Source organism: Pelobates fuscus, chromosome 3, assembly GCF_036172605.1.
Source record: "Pelobates fuscus isolate aPelFus1 chromosome 3, aPelFus1.pri, whole genome shotgun sequence".
NCBI lineage: Eukaryota > Metazoa > Chordata > Amphibia > Anura > Pelobatidae > Pelobates > Pelobates fuscus.
The window spans coordinates 242398371-242422489 of record NC_086319.1 but is presented as its reverse complement, the minus strand read 5'-3'; the positions used below and the strand labels follow the sequence as shown (position 1 = coordinate 242422489).

The 24119-nt window shown below is 37.2% G+C and overlaps 1 protein-coding gene across 3 annotated transcripts in view; it reads right to left on the bottom strand.

Moving 5' to 3' along the window:
* Positions 1-24119, bottom strand: part of PRKCQ (protein kinase C theta) — a 114766-nt gene that overhangs the window by 65785 nt on the left and 24862 nt on the right. The window contains exons 2-5 of one of the 3 annotated variants that reach the window (XM_063448281.1): positions 16228-16356; positions 10021-10220; positions 7214-7274; positions 3745-3907 (exon numbers count right to left, since the gene is read on the bottom strand). In XM_063448281.1, coding sequence (XP_063304351.1) covers positions 3745-3907; positions 7214-7274; positions 10021-10220; positions 16228-16348 — 545 coding nt within the window. In that variant the 5' untranslated portion in view covers positions 16349-16356. Of the gene's footprint in view, positions 1-3744; positions 3908-7213; positions 7275-10020; positions 10221-16227; positions 16540-24119 lie in introns of those variants that run through there. The other 2 variants (XM_063448280.1, XM_063448282.1) reach the window with 2 other exon arrangements.

The following is a 24119-nucleotide window of genomic DNA, read 5'->3' as shown; positions in this document are numbered from 1 at the left end:
AAAGGGATATTATAGTCAACAAAACAACTTTAGCTTAATGAAGCAGTTTTGGTGTACAGAGCATGTCCCTGCGATCTCACTGCTCAATGCTCTGCCACCTAGGAGTTAAATCACTTTATTTATGCAGCTCAAGTCACACTTCCTGTAATGATACATCTAATGTTAACACTTCCTCTACTGCAAATTCTGTTTAGTTCAGAATTTCTTATCTCCCGCTCTGTTAATAGCCTGCTAGACCTTACAGGAACCTCAAATTAAGGTTCAACAGGAGATAAAAAAAATCTAAGTAAGTTACATCTGATCAAAAATTAAACCATTTTGTTTTCTTGCAGGCTGTGTCAGCCACAGCCAGGGGAAGCGTGACTAGGGCTGCATAAACATAAATAACAATATTTAACTCCTAAATGGCAGAGTATTGAGCAGTGAGACTGCATGGGCATTATCTATACACAAAAACCGCTTCATTAAACTAAAGTCTTTTTGGTGACTCTAGTGTCCCTTTAAAGATTTAGCAGATGACATCACAATCTATGACAGTCTAAGCACAGCCTGAGCACATATAGACTTTGTTTAATTTCTCATTCTACTCTATGCTGACTTCCAGAGCTAAGGTGTAGGGAGCTCAGTTCAATGATAAATAGGTGTTGATTTCTACATGTAATTTTAGTTTTCCCAACTCACAAATACATATTTATAAATGTAGGGTATATATAAACATAAGTAAAATACTGTGATATGACAGTTCTGCTTTAAGTTTGGATGGTGTTATTTTCATGGTCTGGCATACAGTGCATGTAATTGGAATCCAAGAGGGTGTGTATGGCATTAGAAAACATGCCCCTCAATCATAATGGCATTTATATATCAGGCAGATTTCAGTGTAAGCACCAAGAAAGGCTGCATAGGTCAATATGTCTAATGCTACCCCTTTTCACATATTTAAAGCACATGCTATTTTTGATTAAAGGGACAAAACAACTTTAGATTAATGAAGCAGTTTTGGTGTGTAGCTCATGCCCCTGCAATCTCACGGCTCAATTCGCAGCCATTTAGGAGTTAAATCACTTTGTTTATACAACCCTAGTCACACATCCACAACAGCCTTCCTAAACACTTCTTGAGAAGGAACCTAAATATTTTAGATTCCTTTATTGCACAGTCTGTTTAATTTAGAATTTCTTAACGCCTGCTCTAATAATAGCTATCTGGAGCTTACAAGAGCCTCTTGTGTATGATTAAAGTTACATTTACAAAGCAGGGGATAAAAAAAGTCTAACACAAATTAACATCAGATTGTATTTTTTAAAGCAGGCTGTGTGTGTCACAGCCTGGGGACGTGAGGCTAGAACTGCATAAACTGAAACAAAAGGGATTTAACTCCTAAATGGCTGAAAATTGAGAGGTGAGACTGCTGGGCATAATCTATACACCCAAAAATTGAATTAACCCCTTAACACTGCAGCCAAATGTACAAGTTGTGAACGAAACAAAATGTAAACAAAACCTGGCATTTGCGCTATATGTCTGTCCAACCGTAATTCACCTCTTTCATATTAAATGCACCCCCCCTTATTATATATCATTTTATTCAGGGGAAACAGGGCTTTCAATTAATATAAAATATTTAGCTATGAAACATAATTTAATATGACAAAATGGGAGAAAATACGATTTTTTTTCATTTTTTTGGTTCTACATGACATTTTAACTGTCAATGTCATAACACTGTTTGCTTTTACTGCAATAAAATACACATATTTGTATTCAGCAAAGTCTCACGTGTAAAACAGTACCCCCTATGTACAGGTTTTATGGTGTTTTGGGAAGTTACAGGGCCAAATATAGCGTGTTACATTTGAAATTGAAATTCGCCAGATTGGTTACGTTGCCTTTGAGACTGTATAGTAGCCCAGGAAATAAATTTACATCCATAATGGCATACCATTTGCAATAGTAAACGACCCAAGGTATTGCAAATGGGGTATGTCCAGTCTTTTTTAGTAGCCATTTGGTCACAAACACTGGCCAAAGTTAGCGTTAGTATTTGTTTGTGTGTGAAAAATGCAAAAAACACCAATTTTGGCCAGTGTTTGTGACTAAGTGGCTACTAAAAAAGACTGGACATACCCCATTTGCAATACCTTGGGTTGTCTACTATTGCAAATAGTATTCCATCATAGGGGTAATTTTCATTCTTGGGCTACCATAGGGTCATAAAGGCAACGTAAGCAATCTGGCGAATTTTAAAGTGAAAAAAATGAAACACAAGCCTTATATTTGACGCTGTAATTTTTGAAGACACCATAAAACCTGTACATGAGGGGTACTGTTGTACTCGGGAGACTTCGCTGAACACAAATATTTGTGTTTCAAAACAGTAAAAAGTATTGCAGCAATAATATCGTCCGTGTAAGTGCTGTTTGTGCGTGAAAAATGCAAAAAACTTCACTTTTACTGGCGATATCATCGTTGTAATACATTTTACTGTTTTGAAACACCAATATTTGTGTTCAGCGAAGTCTCCCGAGTAAAACAGTACCCCCCATGTACAGGTTTTATGTTGTCTTGGAAAGTTATAGGGTTAAATATAGTGCTAGCAAATTAAATTCCCATTACTTTCGACATGGGTTGTCAGGCAGGTCCCGCTAATTGTAATTAATTAGGATACCTAATTATGTAAAATTATTATATAAATATATGTGTAGAATTAATATATGTATATATATACATATGTGTATATATAAGTATATATATATATATAATTTTTTTTTAATATTTTTATTTATATATAGGTATATATATATAGTGATATATACGTATATATTTATGTATATAGATATATATATATTATTTCGTTATAAGTGTATTTTGATATAAATATATATATATTAATATCACAATACAGATAGAACGAAATAAAACACATCTATATATTTTTTTATATTTTATTTTTAATTATTTTTTTATTTAATTTTTTTACGTATTTACATATTTATATTTTTTATATTATTTATAAATATATATATAACAATATTTATATATATATTTAATCAGTATCAGTCTACGTGTAATTTGATATTAATATATATATATATATATATAATTATATATATATTAATATTAAAATACACCTAGACGGTGTATGTGTGTATGTATATGTGTATATATATACTTAGATCATATATATTTAATATATATATATGATCTAAGTATATAATTTTTTTTTTTTTACACTGTTTTAACATTTTTTTATTTGATTTCCAGCCAGCAGGGGGACCAACTGTCATTACAGTTGGTCCCCCTGCTGGCAATGCAGCAGGCAGCTAACCCTCGCAAGGACCTCACTCTCAAATGGCCGGGAGGGCTCCTGGAGGGCGGACGTGCCGCGGGGGGCTCCCTGGGAGTCCCCCCAACCGCGATCGCCGGCGTGGGATCGCCGGCGACCGGGTAAGTTACAAAAAACCGGAGGGCGTACTATTACGCCCTGCGGCGTTTAGAGCCGCTTTTAAAAGGACGTAATAGTACGCCCTCCGGTCATAAGGGGTTAATCTAAAGTTGTTTTGATGCCTATAGTATCCCTTCAAGGTTCTGGAATTGTTATCTATTTGCAGGTATAATATTGTAGAATGATATGCATAAATGTGCAAAGTGCAAAATTTCAAGCCGTCCGCAGAAAACATCCCAATAACAAAAATATATAAATAAAAGCAGTTATACATTGTAAAATAATGATACCATAATTACCAAACAAATTCATGACAAACAGAACAGAACGTAGGCTGAGGGAAGAATGTTGCTGTAAATTCATGATGTTTGACATTATGAATTTTGGCCTGTTTGATGGCCCCACGGCGTTGACGTAAAGCAAACTGACTTTCTGGCTCTGATTCATAGTGTCCTATGGGATCTGTGAAAATATAATATGATAAAAGAGATTTATGTTAGAAGACACCTCAGGTATTTGTTCCACAGACAAATTGAACAAAATTATAATGATGTGCCATTGTTTCAAGAATAATTTATGTAGTGCTTGTCTAGTGAATAAACTATGTATGAGTTAGTCAGGACTAAATCATATTTTCACTCTTTTATGAGAAACATTAAAAGTTAACAAAATCATACATAGAGGTAACTATGTTAAAGGCTTACACAAAGCATGTCTTGTCTTTTTACTCTTGTAAGAGACCCCTGGCCATTGAACAAGCCAGTAACAATAGTTGCAGAGAGGCACAAATGAAAGAACTGTCACTTTAATTCCTAGCTGTATCCTGATTCTGCCTATATTGTTGTGGTCTCGTTAGACTAAAGCAGGCTTCCCCAAACTCCGGCCCTCCAGATGTTGCTGAACTACAACTCCCATGATTCTATGAATGAAATAGATAGGCCGAGAATCATGGGAGTTGTAGTTCAGCAACATCTGGAGGGCCGGAGTTTGGGGAAGCCTGGACTAAAGCTTTGATTTCAAATAGAGACAAGAAAATTCATGGATAAGACTAAGCTGTTGGAGATCTGTATAAGGTCACTAAACTTTAAATATAGAATAGGCATTTGTTTTATAGTTTGCATATTTAATAGAACTTTATACAATACATATAGTATATGACCACAAATAATTTAAACATTGGTTATTATATAGCAATTGTCTCATGAAAGTATATTGATAAATGATAGGGGTAAATGTATCTCTGACTGAGATATAATCTATTGCATCATCTTTTTTATTATAATGAGTTTTTAAAGTCCATGTTAAACCATGGTAACTCCATGTTAATTATTTGTAAGAATCCCCTTAATGACACATAAGGCTCCATGTTATTAGAACAATCACAAATTACAGCAAGTGCATATATTATAGTCTACTTAAATGTCGCAGGCAATTTTATTGCCCACATGATGGAATTATGTCTATGAAAATGATCTACCAATATAAAACGTTTAAATGAGAGAGAATTGTATCAGCTGTCAAAACTCTGCTAAAGGACCATGCAATTTTCCCCATCGTAGCAGCTGCCTGTCAGTTCATGACTATAACAGTTAATATAATGCTATGGATAGCCCAATCAATATACCATAAAACAAATATTAAATATTGTGGACTCTGGTATTATCAGAGAATATGATAACACTGAGAATGGCCAAAAACCCAATAGTTTACCCTTTGGTTAGTGCCCACTCAGGTCTATAGAGAGAACCTATAACATGTGCACATTTGACTGATTTCACCCAAATGGGGTAGTGTAGATATGAAATATTGGCACTACACCAGTCCAACAAGAGAAGGGAGGAGAAGCAATATGAACAGTTCCATAAATCTTCATTGCAATATGAATATATTTATTCACACAATAAGGAAGGTGAAGGGTTAGCACACCAGGCAGGCATTTTTCACAAATGCTGGAGCTCCATAAGAACATGAATGCATTTAATGAAAAGACATTACAAATAAGAAAACCTCCATCAATAATCCAGAAAGGGGGATTCCTGGGAATGTTCCAATGTGATATATTTAGCTGGATCTGTTCCCTTGCAATCCCTTGATAACAGGGATTTGGGGGGCAATCAGGACTATTAACTTAAAGTAATCTATTTAAATATATTTTAGTATGCAATACCTGTAAGCATTAATGCTTAGGGAAAGATAATGGAGCAGCTTCTGGCTCCTTGTTTGCTCCACCTGAATTGTGGTGAGGTGGAGAGTAGTCTTTAACCAGTTGCCCCTTCCTCAACTTTACGTGCTTTGCGATAGAGGACAATAAGCCTTTCTTAATTAGCGCTAAAGGGTTGCATTATTCCTAGCTGGAATGATTAAGGATTGCAATGATGGCTTAGGACCTAGTTAAATTTACTTACAAAGTTTTAGTTTAGTGTCTTCAGAGTGTATTTGTAGTTGGTTTAGGTGGATTTTGTTTGTGTTACACAAATGTAAGATTCGCAGCATGTGCTCAATTGGTTTGATTTTGTTTACATTTCTAAAGCAATACACTAAATTGTCAGAAAGATATATATATTTCTAAAAATGTTCTAGTATTTTTTGGAAAACTTAAGTTTTATTGTAGATTCAGAGATACAGAGAGAGAGAAGTACAGAGAGAAATTAATCGGGATGACTCGCACTCGTTGTCACTCCGGCAAAGTTTACATCGATCATCATCATTATGCAGGTAACTTGAACAGCTAGAGCATCAATTAGCGTTTTCCAGGACAACTATGAAAGAGTGTCACTATGAGGCTTGTTAGTGTACTAGGTATCTGCTATTGAAAGGTGCGATTTGATGACATCTAACTGGCTCTCAATCCATTCAGGCGGGGCGACGATCCGGGATTGTGCTGGACTGGCCTCAATAGGGCCCCGTCTGGCCATATATTGGAGTAGTCACATTGGGGAATACTCTATCTTATAGAAATTTATGGGTGAGGCTCCCAAGGGGCAACCCATGTCCCAGTCTCCCATGCCTCCATTAGTACGAAATATGGAAATCATAATGGGGGTTGGTCTAAGCTGTTCCCTCATAACAATGTTCTAGTATTTTAACTAATGGTATTATTGCAGTATAAAATGTTTACTAAGTGTTTCTTACAGTGTGTTGTAGTGGTTATGGTGTAAGGAGTGCCCTGAAATCCCCCCATTGTTAGTAGTCAACCAGTTTAGAATGGTTTGACTTCTTACCCGTGCTTTGCGCAGCATTATTCCCAGCCTACACTACAAATATAGGTGCACTGGAAGCTATCTGGCAGTGCAGGTATTAACTCACTGGTTAAAGGCGATCAGGGCACACTCTCAGTCAATTAGCTAGCCCTACACTACAGGGCTTAGCTCAGGAGTGCTAATGGAAACTCCCAAGGAGAAGCTTCCACTCCAGTAGCTGTGGGATAAGTTTGACTGCTTACAATAAGCACATTTACAGTGAGTTCCCACCCTTATCTGTCTATATCATCTATCTGCTATGTTCACTAAGTAAATTCAATAGATTTATTCTTTTGTTCACGTGCTGTCACTCCAATTTACAAAATTTCTGAAAGATCCATTGCTTTATCTTGTTTTTATTTCATCATTTGATTCCGGAGGCTTTAAAATCTCATGCCTTAGCCTGCCATTAATAGCAAACACATCTGATACAGTAAAATATACATGTCTGCCTCTTGTCAATTTTGAAGCACTCAAGCTAACATGTTTGCTGTTAAAGAGTATACTCTGAAATTAAACATTTACTCGCCTGACTGTTCCAGGAAGTATCTTGCATTCATTATCATTCTGCCTTGTGGTTTGAGTTCTATCTGTACAAAACAGAAATAGGTTGTACATTTTCCATCACATTTAACACATTTTAAAAACATAATTCTAAATCATTGTTGCTTCTTTCCAGTGAAAGATTTCCACGGAATTTCAAGGTCAGTGACCTATGAGTTACTATTATTTGAAATGGTGCTGGAAATGTCTTTTTAATAAACCATTAAAATATAAAGGACATACAGTACTCAAAGGCAAGGTCCAGGTGCGTGAACAGCATGGAGAACAGGAAATATACAGAAGAACACACCATCGCTTAGTGGAAAAATATAGTAAAAAAAAATGTAAACAATGAAATATAATATTACAAAGACACCTACAATTTTTGAAAAAGGGAATCCTGTTGCCCAGTATCAGTTACTATACAGGGGGAAGAAAAAATACAAACTATATTTAAATTCACTTTAATTATGATTGTTCTATTTACAGAGTTGAGATTGGGTTGTGGAGAGATGGAGGTTAGAGGGGAGAAATCATTGCTAATTTGATCAATCTTATCAGTACAGTGGCATGCAAAAACTCTTGATGCGAGGTTAGTGCCGATAAAGGTTACAGTGTGGAGGAATAGGTAATTAAAGGTATTGAGAATGCATCTGCAGGCATGTGAATAGGTGCTGATGAGAGAAATGTTAATGAAAATAGAGGGGGGTGCTATAAGAACACAGGGTAAGTTTGCAATGAAGGAAGCCCGGTATGTTGTGAAACTTCCTGAAACAATGTTCTGCTGTATGAGAAAATCTTTGGAGATAATGGGTAAGCTTATCTTGCCAGGGCTCCAGGTTTCTGTGGGCTCAGATTGGTGCAGCCATATCCAGAGAGGTAGGAAAGGCAGAATAGTAGATAAAGTATTAACTGAATGACACAAGAAAGATAAAAAAAGGTCAAAGAGGAGACTGGAGAGCAGAGGAAATTTGATGCCGATCAAGGAATCTTAGGTTTCTGATAGGCCAAGATAAGTTAGGTTTATGATTTTGGCTGAGGGTCACTTTATCAACACAAGTTAAGAGAAGGTAATGAGACAAAGGGAAAAGTGTGGTCAGAGACTGCAAAAGGTTGTAGAAGTTGACGTCAAAGGACCATTATAGGCACCCAGACCACTTCAGCTCAATGAAGTGGTCTGGGTGCCAGGTCCATCTAGGGTTAACCCTGCAGCTGTAAACATAGCAGTTTCAGAGCAACTGCTATGCTTACACTTGGATTAATCCAGCCTTTAGTGGCTGTCTCATTGGCTGCCCCCTTCAGCCTGGCGCGAGTAGGACCGTGAGGGTGGGCTAGGGGAGGAGGGGAGGTGGGTTTCCTGGCACTATAGTGATCCCTGCACTACAGTGATCCTTTAACGAGATGCTAGGGTAATTAACAGTGATGTTGAAGTCACCAAGGATGAGGGAAGGAATGTTAAAAAAAGAGAAAGTCTGGACATACTTTGTAAATATACTTATACCAAATCAAAGGATTCTATTCCTTTACAGAGAGTTGCTACATGCTGATAATTCACTGTTTTTTTCTAACTCATCTATTTTAGTTTATTGGAGAGCCCTAAAAAAAAATCAAAACTGGAAAAACAAGTTTAGGGCACAAATAACGATTTTTTTTATTTTTTATAAATGGATCACATTAACCATTTTTTTTTTCTGTAGAAAGAAAAAGTACAATCTAAAAAACAAAGCCCTAAGAATAAAATTGTAATATTATTTCTGAATACCACGGCAGTTCTAATAGAATAAATATCTTAAATTGCTACTGTCAAAAGTCCTGAATATATCAGTTTTCTTTTTCACAATGTATTTGTATGGAGTGTTAAACAGTGGGCTACAAATACAAAAATAAAACTTAAACTCTATGCATCCCAATAACTTTGCAACATTTCAAATGTGATGATGCAGATATGTCTAGGTCTCTCTGTTAGGTTTGCAAATCACTGGAGCTAAGCCTGCTCTTTGAAACAGTGACATCTAGGAATCTAATCTTTTTTCACTGTTTAACGTATATCCAACAGGTGACATCACTTCATTCTCTGACCCAGAAGAGAGTGTAAGCTGAGTCTTGGGAGGTCATTACACACAACATGGTTTTCAAACATGTGAACTGGGCTGTAAACAAACTGATAGCAGTCATGTTATTGCATCTTATTCAGCAGTTCAACTCCTCCTATGTGCTAGGCTGGCACCTAAAATATTCCATAAGCCTCTGCTGATCACAGGTTTAATAGGTAAGAGAAAACCTCCTAGACAAGAATAAGAATCTCCATGCCAGGGTTGGGGTGGGGTTTGGGTAGGGTCTGCCACCTGTGTTTCTTGCTTGTAGAAGCATTGCACTTTTAGGACCTTGAAATGGAAGTACTTTTCATTTTATATTTTTATATAATTTTTAAATGCATTATCTACTTAAATGAACTACCATTTTCTGCTTAATGTGCTTTTTTAAACAAAATGTAGTATTCATGGTCAAATATTACTTTTAGGAACTATAAATACAGTCAACCCACTGAACAAATTAAAATCATGAAATCCTTGAATGCTATGGCTTTACTCATTGAGAAAGGGGTTCTCTAATCACCATAACCACTACAGACTGTTGAAGATGTTATGGTGCTAGCAGACTATGGGTGCTGCCCATGGTTTACAAACAGTTTGACACAATATTGGAGGACACTGCCCACAGTTTACCAGTACCATAACCACTAAAGTAACCTGCAGGGACTGTTCCTTTTATTATCAATAAAATGGCTCTCACCCATATTTCCATGTTGCCAGTGTTCTTTTTGCAGCGCTCTGCCAGTGAGTTAAGCTCTATGGTGGTTTCTGAGACTACTCCATCAGGCTTGCCTTTGACGATGATATGCATTACCCTTCCTTTACGAATGTGAGCATCAAATGTGCTGTCCCATGGTGGGTACATGGTTGGTTTCTTCTGGACATATATCTTGCCATTCTCTGTTTAAAAAGGAACATATTTTGCTTAATAACTGAAATAGAATTTACAGTATAGTAACATATCACACTTATTTTGGCTTTTTAAAAATAATTCATACAGAAAACATTTTTACAATTTCCATTTTGTTTTTAATGAGCACACATGATATTTAAGATTAAAACTTGATTTCTTTCATAACATGAATGATACACTGTTAAACATTTATTCAATCCATATCTAGCTTTTTACAAAAAAAGTACCAAATCAAATTAAAGGATATTGTTTTAAAGAAACACTCTTAGCACCATAACCACTAAAGTGTGCTGAAGAAGTTGTGTTGTAAGGAGCCGAACTGTTAATTAACTTTTTTACTTCGTACCTGTGGGCTATCATGCGCTTCTCCCTGCCTCTTCTCTGCTGGAAGGAATGCTATAAACTCCTGCTGAGAAGCTTTTGTTAGCTCTCCAGGACTATGTCCTGCAGTTCAGAAGTTGTTCATTTGCTGAGAGTATCAGCGATCATGTAATGTGGAGGCCTGACAGAGAGTGCCACCAGTGGACCCGGATAAGTAGTCAAAATGTTGCTAAATAGTGTGACTCGTTGAATGATGGGGAGCGAAGCAAGGGCACGTTTGAGCTTATGGTGCTTAAGAAAGTTAAGAAAAATCAAGCTTTCCTGAAACACGTGGATGCTTATGCGAGTGAAGTCCACTTGGGGACTGTATAGCTGTATGGACCATGTAATTGAGTTAGACATAACTGACCCGTGCTCTAAATGTAATAAGAACAATATAAAAACTGAGCTTGAAAAGAGGTTATTTAACCCCTTAAGGACCAAACTTCTGGAATAAAATGGAATCATGACGTGTCACACATGTCATGTGTCCTTAAGGGGTTAAACTCCAAAGTGCCAATGTTAGCGTAGAAAATTATGAACCTATGGATATTATAGTTGCAAAGGGTTAATACTATCCTAAACTACATGGATTGATGAGTAATGAGGACTCGAGGAGACATATGTTAAATCTTTTAGAATCTGCCCTAAATATATTGAAATTTATTTTTTGTAAAGTCAGTCTGTTAGGTTAGCAGTTTTATAATTACCGTGATGTTTCAAATAGTCTGAGCTATATGGAGAATGTTTATTGATTATTTGGGAGATTTCGTAACAAACTATTCAAATATCCTAGAATTTGTCCTGCTGAATTCAGGTATGATACAAAAATAAAGAATGGCTTGCCAAACTTCCTTCTTTAGGATCCAACAAATATAGTTTTCAAAATAGAAAAGAATATGTAGGGAATTAATATATATATATTGTTCTGTATAAAGTGTCTGAAATAATATGCCTCAATTTACAGAGTATCTTAATCCCTGCTGCTATTTGTCCTACTCCCAATTATCACCTTTAGATTGTAAGCTCATGCGCCGTCTTTCCCGGCAGTTTGAATAAAAATCTGTGGTAGGGCCCTCCTATAACTTTCTATCACTTTGTCTAACTATATATTATAAAATATCGACACATACTTGTTGTAGTTGGACAGCATTTCTAAATATTATGGTTCTTTAGAAATAAAAATGAATTGAATAATAAACTGGCTGAAGCAGCCATTGCAATGCAATTCATCACTAAATGGGTTACCTATCATTTTCCTATGATTAGTTATGAAGGGCCATTTCATCCAAATTTGGGCCGTGAAGGTTATCGGCAAATTCCTGATCTTTGAGACGAAATGTGGCCAAATCACAAACCACACAAAGCGCACAATGAAGAATAATGGGAAAAAAAGATGATTGATGTCCATGGGAAATGTTGCTAAATGTGGATTTTATTCACAGATGAAGTGAGCAGTGAGCAATAGAGGAAAAACAAAGAGGAGCAGTAAAGAGTAATCTACATTAAATATTTAATAATTATATATAAATTTAGATTATTTTTTTTACTGCTCCTCCTCTTTTCCCTCAAGTGGTCACGTTTTCTTTTGATTTGTGAATCAGATGGTGGTAAATACTCCAATCAGTGTACTGTATATTTATATTATGCACTATACTGGTTGGCCCGTTTTGCGCCTTTTACTTTGTCTTGTTTGTTTTCTGAAAAGCCAAACTGCCATATGATTTCGGCTATCCTGAAGAAATGGTTTGGCCGAAATGTTTTTGTCACTGGGACAGTCTAGTCTGCGCTAAGTCTAGTAGTGAATCACATATAGGGGCTGGAGGTGGGTTGGGAATGTCACATATGGAGGGGCCGGGGTGAAATGAGACGTGTGGAGATGTAGAAGGGGGGATGAGATTTGTGGAGGTATAGGGGGGGGATGACATGTGTGGAGGTGTGGGCGGGGAGGGAATGAGATGTGTGTAGGTGTAGGGGGGGAATGAGATGTGTGGAGGTGTAAGCGGGGAAATGAGACATGTGTAGGTGTAGGGGAGGAATGAGAAGCATGAAGTGGCTAGAGGTGCATGGAGGGGCTAGGGACGAATGAGATGCATAGAGAACTGTGGAGGGAAAAGAGAAGTATGGAGGGGATGAGTTGGAAATGTGATGCATGGAGGGGCTAGGAAGGAATGAGATGCATGGAGGGGCTAGGGAGGAATGAGATGCATGGAGGGGCTAGGGAGGAATGAGATGCATGGAGGGGCTAGGGAGGAATGAGATGCATGGAGGGGCTAGAGAGGAATGAGATGCATGGAGGGGATATGGGGGAAATGAGATGCATGAGTGGCTGGGGGGCAAGTGAGATGCCTGGAGGGGCTAGAGGGGAATGAGATGCATTGAGGGGTTATGGGGAAAATGAGATTCATGGAGGGGCTGCAGGGAAATGAGACGCATGGAGGAGGTAGAGAGTAATGAGACGCATGAAGGGTTTCTGGGGGCGGGAATGAGGGGCATAGAGGGGCTGAGGGGCTAGGAGGGGTGAAGCGAGGGTGTGAGGTAGGGCAATTTTTCCACTGGAGCCCAGTGATTTCTAGTTACGCCTTGCACACTGCACCAACTGCATGGCAATAAATCTAATCTTGAACATCATAGGGATTCAGAATCCCGATATAAAATCACAAGTAGTTTTACATTTTTTAAAAAAAAAAAATATTTATTAAACAAATAGCAATACAAACAAACAAGCAAATAATAAATGTCAAAACAATGGTACGGACCATATTCATTTTAAAACATAAAACAAAAGCAGAGGAAGAGGAAAGAAGAGAAAAGGTGGGCTGGAAGATGGGAAAGATCTGCAGGCTAGAAGGTAGTCCACGACGGCAAGGAGAGGGTGGGGTCATGACACTTTATGACTCATTATAAAAATACCTATTCTTTCCCAAAGAGCTTTTTTTTTGTTATTGCTGAACACTAATTGTTCAAAACTGAATCTATGGTAGGGCACTAAATGACATAGGGAGCCAGACAATGATAGCAGGTCAGATTCCAGGTCTAGCCAGCATCCTGACCTTGTGGGCGACTGGCAAGCATGTATCCGGTCTAGGGAAGGGAAGGGAGATCCAAACCTCAAAGGAGATGAGATATGAAACAAAACAGTTTCTGCTCCTTTGTAATGTCTGCCCTAGCTTTGAATTGTGATATGATGATTTACTACATCTTTAACATAAATTTTAAAGAATATGATGTGCCGCATGAAATAAAGGTTAATACAAGTTATGCATGATTTGGAATGTTTCACTAAATGCTGTGATTTCCAGAGAAGTAACAGCTCTATGAATGGGTCTTAAGAATGAGAGACCCTACACATATTATACAATTTGTCAAGTTCATCTATTTTAGGCTAACAGTTCAAATTCTCTTGGAATGCACTTTAAATTCCAAACAGTTTTCACTTGACTGTATAACCCTGTAACTCTGGTATCTATGCTTATTTCCATTTTTCTTGTGTTGTGTGTGCATTGATATATTCTAACTGCAATGTCTGTGAAAATGAGAGAATATCTCTGGTAACTGTGACAAGAAATCTTGGTCTCAGCATAGAAGATTACTATGGGACAGTGAACATGTTTAACAAGTAGGGGTGTTTACCTCTAGTTTCTGGATCAAAAAATGAACATGTGTCATGTATTATGGGTATCTTGTAAGGTGATGTTTAGGTATAAAGACTATAAATGTGCATGTAATAGTTTATATTGCAGAGTGCATAGATTTGGTTATTTGATACCCAGAGAACTTGCACAGCGCATATCTAAATTAAAGACCTTAAACTCATAGCAATGTTAACATTGTTAGTTTGCAATGGATACCATGGTTACTAACAATAAATAATGTGTAAACCGCCTGTGAATTAAAGGACAAGAGTTTTCTATCTGCTATGGATATTCACTTCTGCATGGTCCTGATGAGGCTGTTTTGCATCCAGATCTGGTCTCAAGCTTGAGGCCACTTAACACATTTTAAAGGTAGCAGCAGTCCATTAACGGTTGCAGGGCTAGTGACCAGAAGCCTATTTCTCTATTGCAAAAACAGACGTACAACAGATGGGGCAGAGTGCTGCTTGCTCTGTAATCTAGAGCGCGATTCCTCCAGTATCTCCTTGTCTTCATGCTGGGAGAAACAATGTAGCCTAGAGTGTGGCTCCTCCAATGTCTATTTGAATTCACGCTGGGAGAAACAATGACGTGGCCTGCAGTCCAGCACTTTGCTGGACTGTTATGATGGCTTGAGGCTACACCTCCTTAAAAGCCCTAGGCCCACTAGGCATTTGCCCAGCATGCTCTAAGGCCAGTCATGGCCTGTAAACCATATTAAGATCTTCACACTAGCCATGAACCCTCTCCTACCTGACAACCTAGGCTGTGGCCTTGGTGGCCTTGTGGGAAATACGTCCCTGAATGGACGGGTAATATAAATCAATCCTGGACTGGATGAATCAATCATAGGAGCATCTTTTGGACATGAGCAGGTCACCCAACCTCAGAGTACTGTCCCCATCTCAAGTTGGTTGCCTGCTGTCCTGTGTCTAGGAACACCAGGGAACTGTCTCCAGCCACTACAGCATGAGTACACTATTTGTGGTATTTGCCTTCAAGCTGTCAGTCAACCTGACATGCCTTGATGCCACATTGACGTGGTCTTTCTTTAGACATGCCAGACCCCAATCCGGGTGTGCCATTTTGGGCATCACCAGTTATTCAAGGTAAGTGGAATGATGATAATGGAAGGTATACATGTGTCATGTTGCATATGCAGTAAGCTGCCCTCATATAATACCAAGGATGTAAGGCTTGCATCCTGTGCTGTAATAGTCAAGGGACTTTTAGAAACTGTAACCCACGTTGAGATACTCTGCCTGTTCATGCAGAATATTTAACTCTAATTCATTCAGGTTTGAGGTAGTGTGGGATTCATTAAGTCTGGCATTGAAATTCATTACATAGATGGAAGACAACTCAAAAGATTTAATGACTATTGTACTGAACTTCAAATCTTGTTTGTATTTGTTATGTATGTATGAAGGTAAATCTGTTGGGAGTTGAGACTCGGCATCCCACTTTAACATAACTAGCTTAGTACTGAAAGATCTGGCTTCCATTTACTGTATTTGCTGGATAGTTTCACTAATTTATACAAAATGTAAGGATTTTAAAGTACTACGATGCTAAAATCTGGAATTTTGTATATATCTTTGTTTTGATACACTATAGCTGTTTTTTTTATTTTTTTAGGAAGTCATTAAAACATACAAATATATTATGAGCTCACCCATGGTTACATTAGTGTTGACAGATACTACTGCTTACACCTGAACTTATATAAATACTACGGCATTCCACAATGCTATCTAGCCAAATTTTGCATCGGAGGTTGCTTACCATAGAATGCTCTGTGTTTGGGAACAACATTATAAATTTGGCTGTTATACCAGGCTATTCATTCAACTTAATACTGCTACAATACAGACTAAGTACATTATGGACATTTTTGAGAACAGTTTTATTAACATTAAATGTAACATACACTTAGCAATTCTTACCTTTTTAACTTCTATTCAAGAATAACAATATAAACATTTAATACATTATGTACCTGATTCAACAACTTCTTTTACAAGCACAGCACAATAAGGTTTCTGGATCACCTCTCCAGTAGACTGAAGGCAAGGTCCAACTTCAAAATTGGAGAGGCTTATTCGTAGAAATGGAGACATATCTATTCCTGCCATGGAAAGAAAAGAAAAAAAAAACCAGGAAAGTTGATTCTATATAAATAAATATACACCCAACCTCCGGAACAGTTATCTCTAACAGACAGAGTCAATGGGAAGTGAGCTACTGCAAAAAGAAAAAAAAAAAAAAACCAACTTAAAAAACAACACCGATATTTCCCTGGTGGAGGAAACTGTGCAGTTGTCTATTTGTTAATAAACTTGTGTCACTATGCTAGTCTAAAACCTGCCTTTCCTGAATTAGCTTGACAGTCAGAAAACATGGTCAGTAGCACCTGTTGTGATCAGTTTAATAACACCAAGCCTACTGCAGTACTGTAATGTGATATTTATGCAAGCCATATCATAACAGGCAGCACAGAGTTCAACCAGAGGCAGTTCAGCAGTTTTAATTAAAGTTCGCACACACTATACACTGAACTCTTATGGGTTAGTAGCAACTTGAACATTTAGGTTAAACAGGGAGCTTGTAGGAGAAAATCTCTTATCTCAGTTTTTATAAATGATATTATTGCTTGTGTGCAAAAATATTACATGGAGCAATTATCTTTTTTTCCATCAGATCTTTAACTATGTACCTTTAAAATGAACTGATTTCTGGACAATTTACTACTTTTTGGAAAACCTATCATATCTCCTATAAAGAGCTACTCTAAGTCTAGGCTCATGTCAAAATAAAAAAGACCTTCTTTTTGTCATTCTTTGTTAAGTTTTGAAAAACAGTGTATAACAAAAATGATTACCATGCAGAGAAAAATATAAAACGTGTGCATCAAAATGTGCAATAAAGATTATATCCATTGTATGCAAGAACAGTAGCCAAGAACTTGTGCCAAAAAGTGGCAATATGGATATTCTATATATGTATCTCTCTCTCCCTGTATTTATATTTATATATATATATACATACACACACACAGATTAGCATAGGGTACAGTTGTACTCAAAAGTTTGCATACCCTGGCATAAATTGTGAAGTTTTGACATTGATTTTGAAAATATGGCTGATCATGCAAAAACATTTTTTTATTGAAGGATAATGATCATATGAAGCCATTTATTATTGCATAGTTGTTTGGCTCCTTTTTAAATCATAATCATAACAGAAATCACCCAAATGGCCCTGATCAAAAGTTTACATATTCTTGAATATTTGGCCTTGTTACAGACACACAAGGTGACACACACTGGTTAAAATGGCAATTAAAGTTTTATTTCCCACACCTGTGGCTTTTTAAATTGCAATTAGTGTCTGTGTATAAACAGTCAGTGATTTTGTTAGCTCTTACATGGATGCACTGAGCAGGCTAGATACCGAGACATGGGGAGCAGAAAAGAACTGTCATAAGACCTGCATAACAAGGTAAGGGAACTTTATAAAGATTGAAAAGGATATAAAAAGATAGCCAAAGCCCTTTGGGCTTTTTGCTGTAAACACTGTCTTTTCAGAAAAAATACAGTGTTTACATTTCAGCCTAGTGATAACTTCACTGGCCACTCTTTAGATGGCTGCTAGAGGTGCTTCCTTAACCCCTTAAGGGCACATGACATGTGTGACATGTCATGATTCCCTTTTATCCAGAAGTTGTGTCCTTAAGGGGTTAAGCTGTCTTGCCTAGTGTGCATCACAGCATATCAGCGTCTCCACCCTCTGCATGCAGACACTGAACATTCCTCATAGAGATGAATTGATTCAATTCATCTCTCTATGATGAGATGCTGATTGGCCAGGGCTGTGTTTGACTTGTGTTGGATCTGCCCCTGATCTGCCTCCTTCACAGTCTCAGCCAATCCTTTGGGGAAGTAGGGCTCAGAATAACTATTCTGATTATGTCAGCAGACAGCTTGCAGGTCTGAGGCAGACAGGGGATGACAGTTCTCAAGAAGAAACACTAGCTCTTGATTATCTTCAGAATTTTGGTCAGATAGGCTTAGCTTCTGACCAAAGAGGATTTAAGACAGCTGCCCCCATAGTACACAGATAAGCCAGAATATGAACTGAAAAGAGATATTTTATATAATAATTACAAACAATACACACAAAATCTACAACACAGGAAAGCTTTTATGTTAAATAATAAAAACTATGATCAATAGATCAATATCAAACAGAACCCCAGGAATGGACTGTTGAGCTAACAAGATCCATAACAGAAAATAGAGAAATGGAGCCATCAGTTATATATGGTTAAATGACCAGTATTAGTTATGGAGACCATTGATTACACGAAGAGCAAACACATTTCTGACACCAATTGGTCCGCTTGACCATATCTCTTCCTTTATACTAAGAATTGCTACAAACCCCTCTACAATCTAGAATAGTTATAACATCAGGAGACATTGCTGCCAAAACATACATTACCCTCATGCTTTGTAAAAACAAACACATATCAACATATATAAGTCAACTTTTGGTTTCTATTAGGAGCTAATAAAAAAAAACAACAACAAAAAAACAACAAAAAACAAAACAAAGTACCACGGGACATAAAGGTTGAGACACAAGTATACTGTGAGTGTTACTGACCATTCATGACAAAGTATTGGTGGAAAATACATATCCATGTTTTATATATATTTGAATCAAAGCTAGCTCATGTCAAGAAGACATTAGGCATTAATCAACAATCAAGTAACAATGGCAAGGGATGCAGAGTGAACCCTAAAGACTGAATAATGTACAACCATATAGCCAACCATTTTGCTATACTGTGTAATTAAAAGTCATAGAAGCAATTGCAGTTACTCGTATTCCTACATAAATTTTATTAGGAAATTTCTGAGCAGAGGACAAGAAAAGTCACATCTCCAAGACAATGTCCTGCATGAACAAACAGCTTAACTCTTATCTTTTTTTCTTTTTCTTTTTTTCTTTAAGTGTCTCGTAGTACACAGCTTGCCAAGTGGATAATCAGCAGTGTTCATTAAGGATATTATGTTCTAGTGAAGCACACCTGGTCCTAAGTGTTCATAGAGTCATTTACAAAGCTATATAGTAGAAGCTATTACAATGAGGATGAATAGAGGGGAAATAAGGAGATGTAGAAAAAAAAATGAATCAAAATTTAGCACACAAAAAAATAATAAAGATAGTTAATTTGCAACTTCTTTTGTATGATTCTATAAAGTACATAAATACTTCGAAAATTTACAAAATTGATGTACAAAATGCAAGTTAAGATTCAGATGACACACTCAGAAGAAAGGACCCCGTTCCCGTGTCTCCAGCCAAAAAAGCTAGCACTGCACCAATACTGTCCAAGGGCTTAACCAAATGGAATTAAACAAAACAAAGAAATGAAAAAGAACATGGTAAAAAAAAAAATCACCAAATTTTAAATAATATTTCTGATTTGTAAGATTCATTTGATCATGTGCAAAAATATAATTTATGGGACGATTACAATGGAAACCAATGGAATGCTCCTACCCTCAAGACTTCCTTAATTAATTATTTTCTGGGCAGTATTCATGTGGAATAATAAACTTTTTATTATGGCTGATTCTAGTTTGTCACGTGATATCATATGAGTCCAGAGGAACATTTTCTGTATGGCCCATGCTATGAGAATACAGTAATCAGAAGATAGAATAGCTATTACTAAGCTTCTCTGATTCCAGACTATTGCACATTACCAAAATGCCAGCTGATAAATGGATTGTATCAGAACCTATTTTAATGGCTCTCATTTCATGTATCTTAAAAATAATGATTAAGTTGACAGTATATTTGTCAGTTGCTGCCAGGCAGCCAAGGATCACCAATAATGCAATTCATCTCTGATAAAATTAATTTCTCATTTTGATGTAGTCATGCGACAGTATAGTATTCAGTTGTTTGGTATCTAAATATTTAAACAGAAAGTACCTTGTGTGAAAGAATATTTTCCATACCTCCCCCCCTCCCCAGTTTTGCTATGTTCATGCAGGATGTTAGGTTTCTCTCTGAAATTGTAGATAATGTAGCTTGCGAATAAAGATTATATAGAGCAGCACATTAGGTTTCTTTGAAGTGCTGTTCGTTAGCTTAGCAGTTCCTGTGGCTCGTCATTTCTGCGGTGGTTTACAGGTTTCCTGCTACCGAGTTAAACATATTGGCAGGTTATTGTGTTATGCACATGCCCAACAATGTCAAAATTACTTTGTGGGTACAGTTTCTACTGAGTAAATACATTTATAGATTTATCATCTCTGACTGTTTTGGAGGTGTGTATATATACTTAGGCCAAGCTACTAATGAAGGTTTCAGAACCTAAAGAGAGTCTTAAATTAAAGGGACAGTACAGGCACCCAGACCACTTCATCTAATTGCAGTATTCCCCTTAAAGGGACACTGTATGCACCCATACCACTTCAAGGTGCCAGCTCCCATCACCCTTAACCCTGAGCATGTAATTATTGCAGTTTTTATAAGCTGCAATAATTACCATGCAGGTTTAAGTCCTCCTCTAGTGGCTGTAACCAGACAGCCACTAGAGGGACTTCCGGGTTTTTAGATGACGTTTGGTCATCTCAACCACGCTGGACGTACTCAAGCTATGCATGAAGACCTCCAGCATTGGAGGAATAATGCTTTCCTATGGGGCATTGAATAATGCTTTCCTATGGGGAGATCCTAATGCGTGTGCAGCCATTGCCGCGCATGCGCATTAGGTCTCCCCCACCAGAGGATGTTGGTGGGGGAGGAGCCGTGGGCGGAGCTGAGCCAGCACCGAGGGACATCTGCGCTGGACCCAGGTAAGTGACAGAAGGGGTTATTAACCTCTTCTGCACCACGGGGGTGGGCCTTGACAGGAGGAGAAACTATAGTGCCAGGAAAATGAGTTTGTTTTCCTGGCACTATAGTTTCCCTTTAACCCTGCTGTAAAAAAATAAAATTGAGTTTTAGAGAAACTGCAATGTTTACATTGCAGGGTTAAAGACTGTATCTAGTGACTGTCTACCAGACAGCCTAACACTATAGAATCCCTTTAACATTTTTTTCACAATTTATCAAAACTGCTCCAAGATAGAGTGCACCTAATTACTCTGACTAGACAATGTGTTTGGAGATTTGACTGGCAGGAGAATGTTGTCTACATATTGAAGGATGTCAGCTCTCCTAAAGTATCATGGCTGCTACAAGATCTAGGAGGAGTTTGGTAAATGTATCTGGGCCATAATTTTAAAATTAAAAAAAAAGAAAAGTGTTTGTTTTGTTATTACCTTAAGTAAGATTACATTTGTTATTGAACTATTACCTAGTTGAAGATATTAGCCCCAGTGCAATTTTAGTATATCTGATAATTACCTTTCTGTTTTCTGTTTCTTTTTTAACTTTAACCTCGTCCTTTTTATTACAAATTCCTTCTTTCATTCTTTGTTTTTAAATAACAATCCAGCAAGCTATGCAATGCACTGACAAACTATTAAACCAATTGACAAACTGTTAAGATTGTTTTTACTCTGCGATAATTATATTGGCACTTTTATTTTATGTAGCGTGTAACAAAACAATTCAAATGAAAAGAATTCTATATAAAAAAAAAAAAAAACATCTTTGAGCTGAACATACACTAGCCCCTTCAATTGTATTTTCAGATTTTCCATCAGTTGTCTTGGAATCTAAATTTGACTGAAAAAAAAAAGATAGATTTTTTGTATGCCGAAAGATGTTTGAATCTTCAGCAACCTTTTTTAAGTCATTACCCAAATGCATCCCAAAAGCAGGTTCTCCTGGAAAAAGGTGCACAAGTCAGAAAAAAATCCACTTCTAAGAACTCAATACTGCAAGTTTAAACTCTAACAAAAAGTAACATTGGTCCTTGCACTCTATTCTGTTGAAACGTATAAAACAGAAGTAGTAGTTAAAGTTCACATTCTGAAACTGGTTTATCGGAGATACATTCTTTACCACTATAGAATTCTTTTCAAGTGCTCCATTTTATAGGTAGTACTCTTTCAACTCAATAAAACATGCATTACACTGTCACCACTCCTTCTGCAAAATTCCTTATGTCTGACACTTCTTGACACTGGGTGGAGCTCAGGTAGTCAAGACATGTCAATCCACACCAGTGACGGCTGCAGGGAAATTGGCTCTGTCTATGGAGGATCCCTATGGAGGATCTCTAATATGCGAGAGTACAGTGGTGAACTCGGCTCCTGGCAGCTGAACTGCCAGTATCAGGAAAGGGACCATCCGGAAGCGGATGGTGGCGCACAAAAGGGACAGATTCAGGTAAGTAGAACTCACCTTTGTCTGCCCCTCCACCCACTTACCGGACCCCCAGCAGCTATGTCAGCATCAGCATGGTAAATTTTGCAAAGTCTCAAGATAGGGACAGTGGAGCTTTAATTAGCAAGGTTGCCTCAAAAATGCATTCATTATGAGTGATGACCAGGTCATCTGACATGTAGACGTCCAAGATCCAAGAACTAAAATGTCACATGGCTCTGCAGTTGTTCTAGATTGACCATTTTCTGTATAGGCTTCCTTCCTGAATATCACAATATACAGTATTTACAGTTAGGGCAAGTATATATATATATATATATAAAGTTTGGACATGTATATAAAGGTGGAAAGAATTTTCATAATTGGTTGCCCTCTAAGGCCTTATTACATGCAGAACAGTGGCTGAACATCTGAAAACTTTTCTCCAGGGTTTTGCGTCGATGAAAAAGAACATAATCCATGTCAAAGTACAAGCTTCAAATATAGAAAGGTAATGGAGAAATGATGTGTCCTTATCTAAATTCTTTGATAAATGCCTTCTAATATATTGATCTACTAATAAATAACTAAAACTGAAGCATTAGAATTTCTTTAATATAAAATATTTATATTTAAATTTATTTTAAAGGTAAGTAAGAACAAAGATATTTTTATTTGTAATCTTTTATTTTGACTTTTCATCTTGTTAATTGACAATTTTCGAACTAACCTACTTTACTATGTTTTTTTTTTTTTTGTTTAATGCGGTAAGTGAAATAAAACAATTTTTCTGTAGTATGTTATTTTGCACATGGATTACTAAATTGACTTACCAACCTAAAAACATTTTATATTGATTTTTATATTGATTGACTGAGTACTTAAAAGGTGTGAAGACTCATCATACATCATGCATATTTTGCATAAAATAATTCCCCCAAAATGCTAAGAATGAGATCTAGAAGCCACATAAGTGTTTTATAACAACTATAGTTGAACTAGTTAGTGAACTTGATTTAATGCACAGAACCTCCCCCTTGACCATTGGAATCTTATGACAACATGGTGCCAGCTGAACATAATACTGAAAAAAAAACTCACCTTCTAGATGCTTCTTCAATATTATTTCCATGGACAGCTTGGATCTGAGCACCCAAGTTGTCCAAATAGCGCTCAGATCCCATGAACACAGCCGAATCGCCACCGTGGTAAAGTTTTGACCGCCTGCTCGTGAGGCGTCTGCCCAAATCAGTTCCAGAGGTTCAGTGGTAGCGGTCGGTCAATTTTGGGAGTTCCAAACTGAACAAAAAGACAAATGGTTCCCCTGGCTCATAGGTAGCGTTTGTTCGCCTTGTTTGTGCGAACAAACCTACCGAACAGCGCTCTCCTGGCTTGTCGCGGAAAGAAGCAGGCGTTTGTATGGTTTTACTGGTGTTCGAGAGGGCGAGTGCCCTGCTTAGAGTTCCAGACACTCGACAACCAAGTCCCGCTGCCTGTGTTCGTGCGACAATATGGCCGCCGTTTTCGGTTATACGGGAGAGCACTTACTTATGT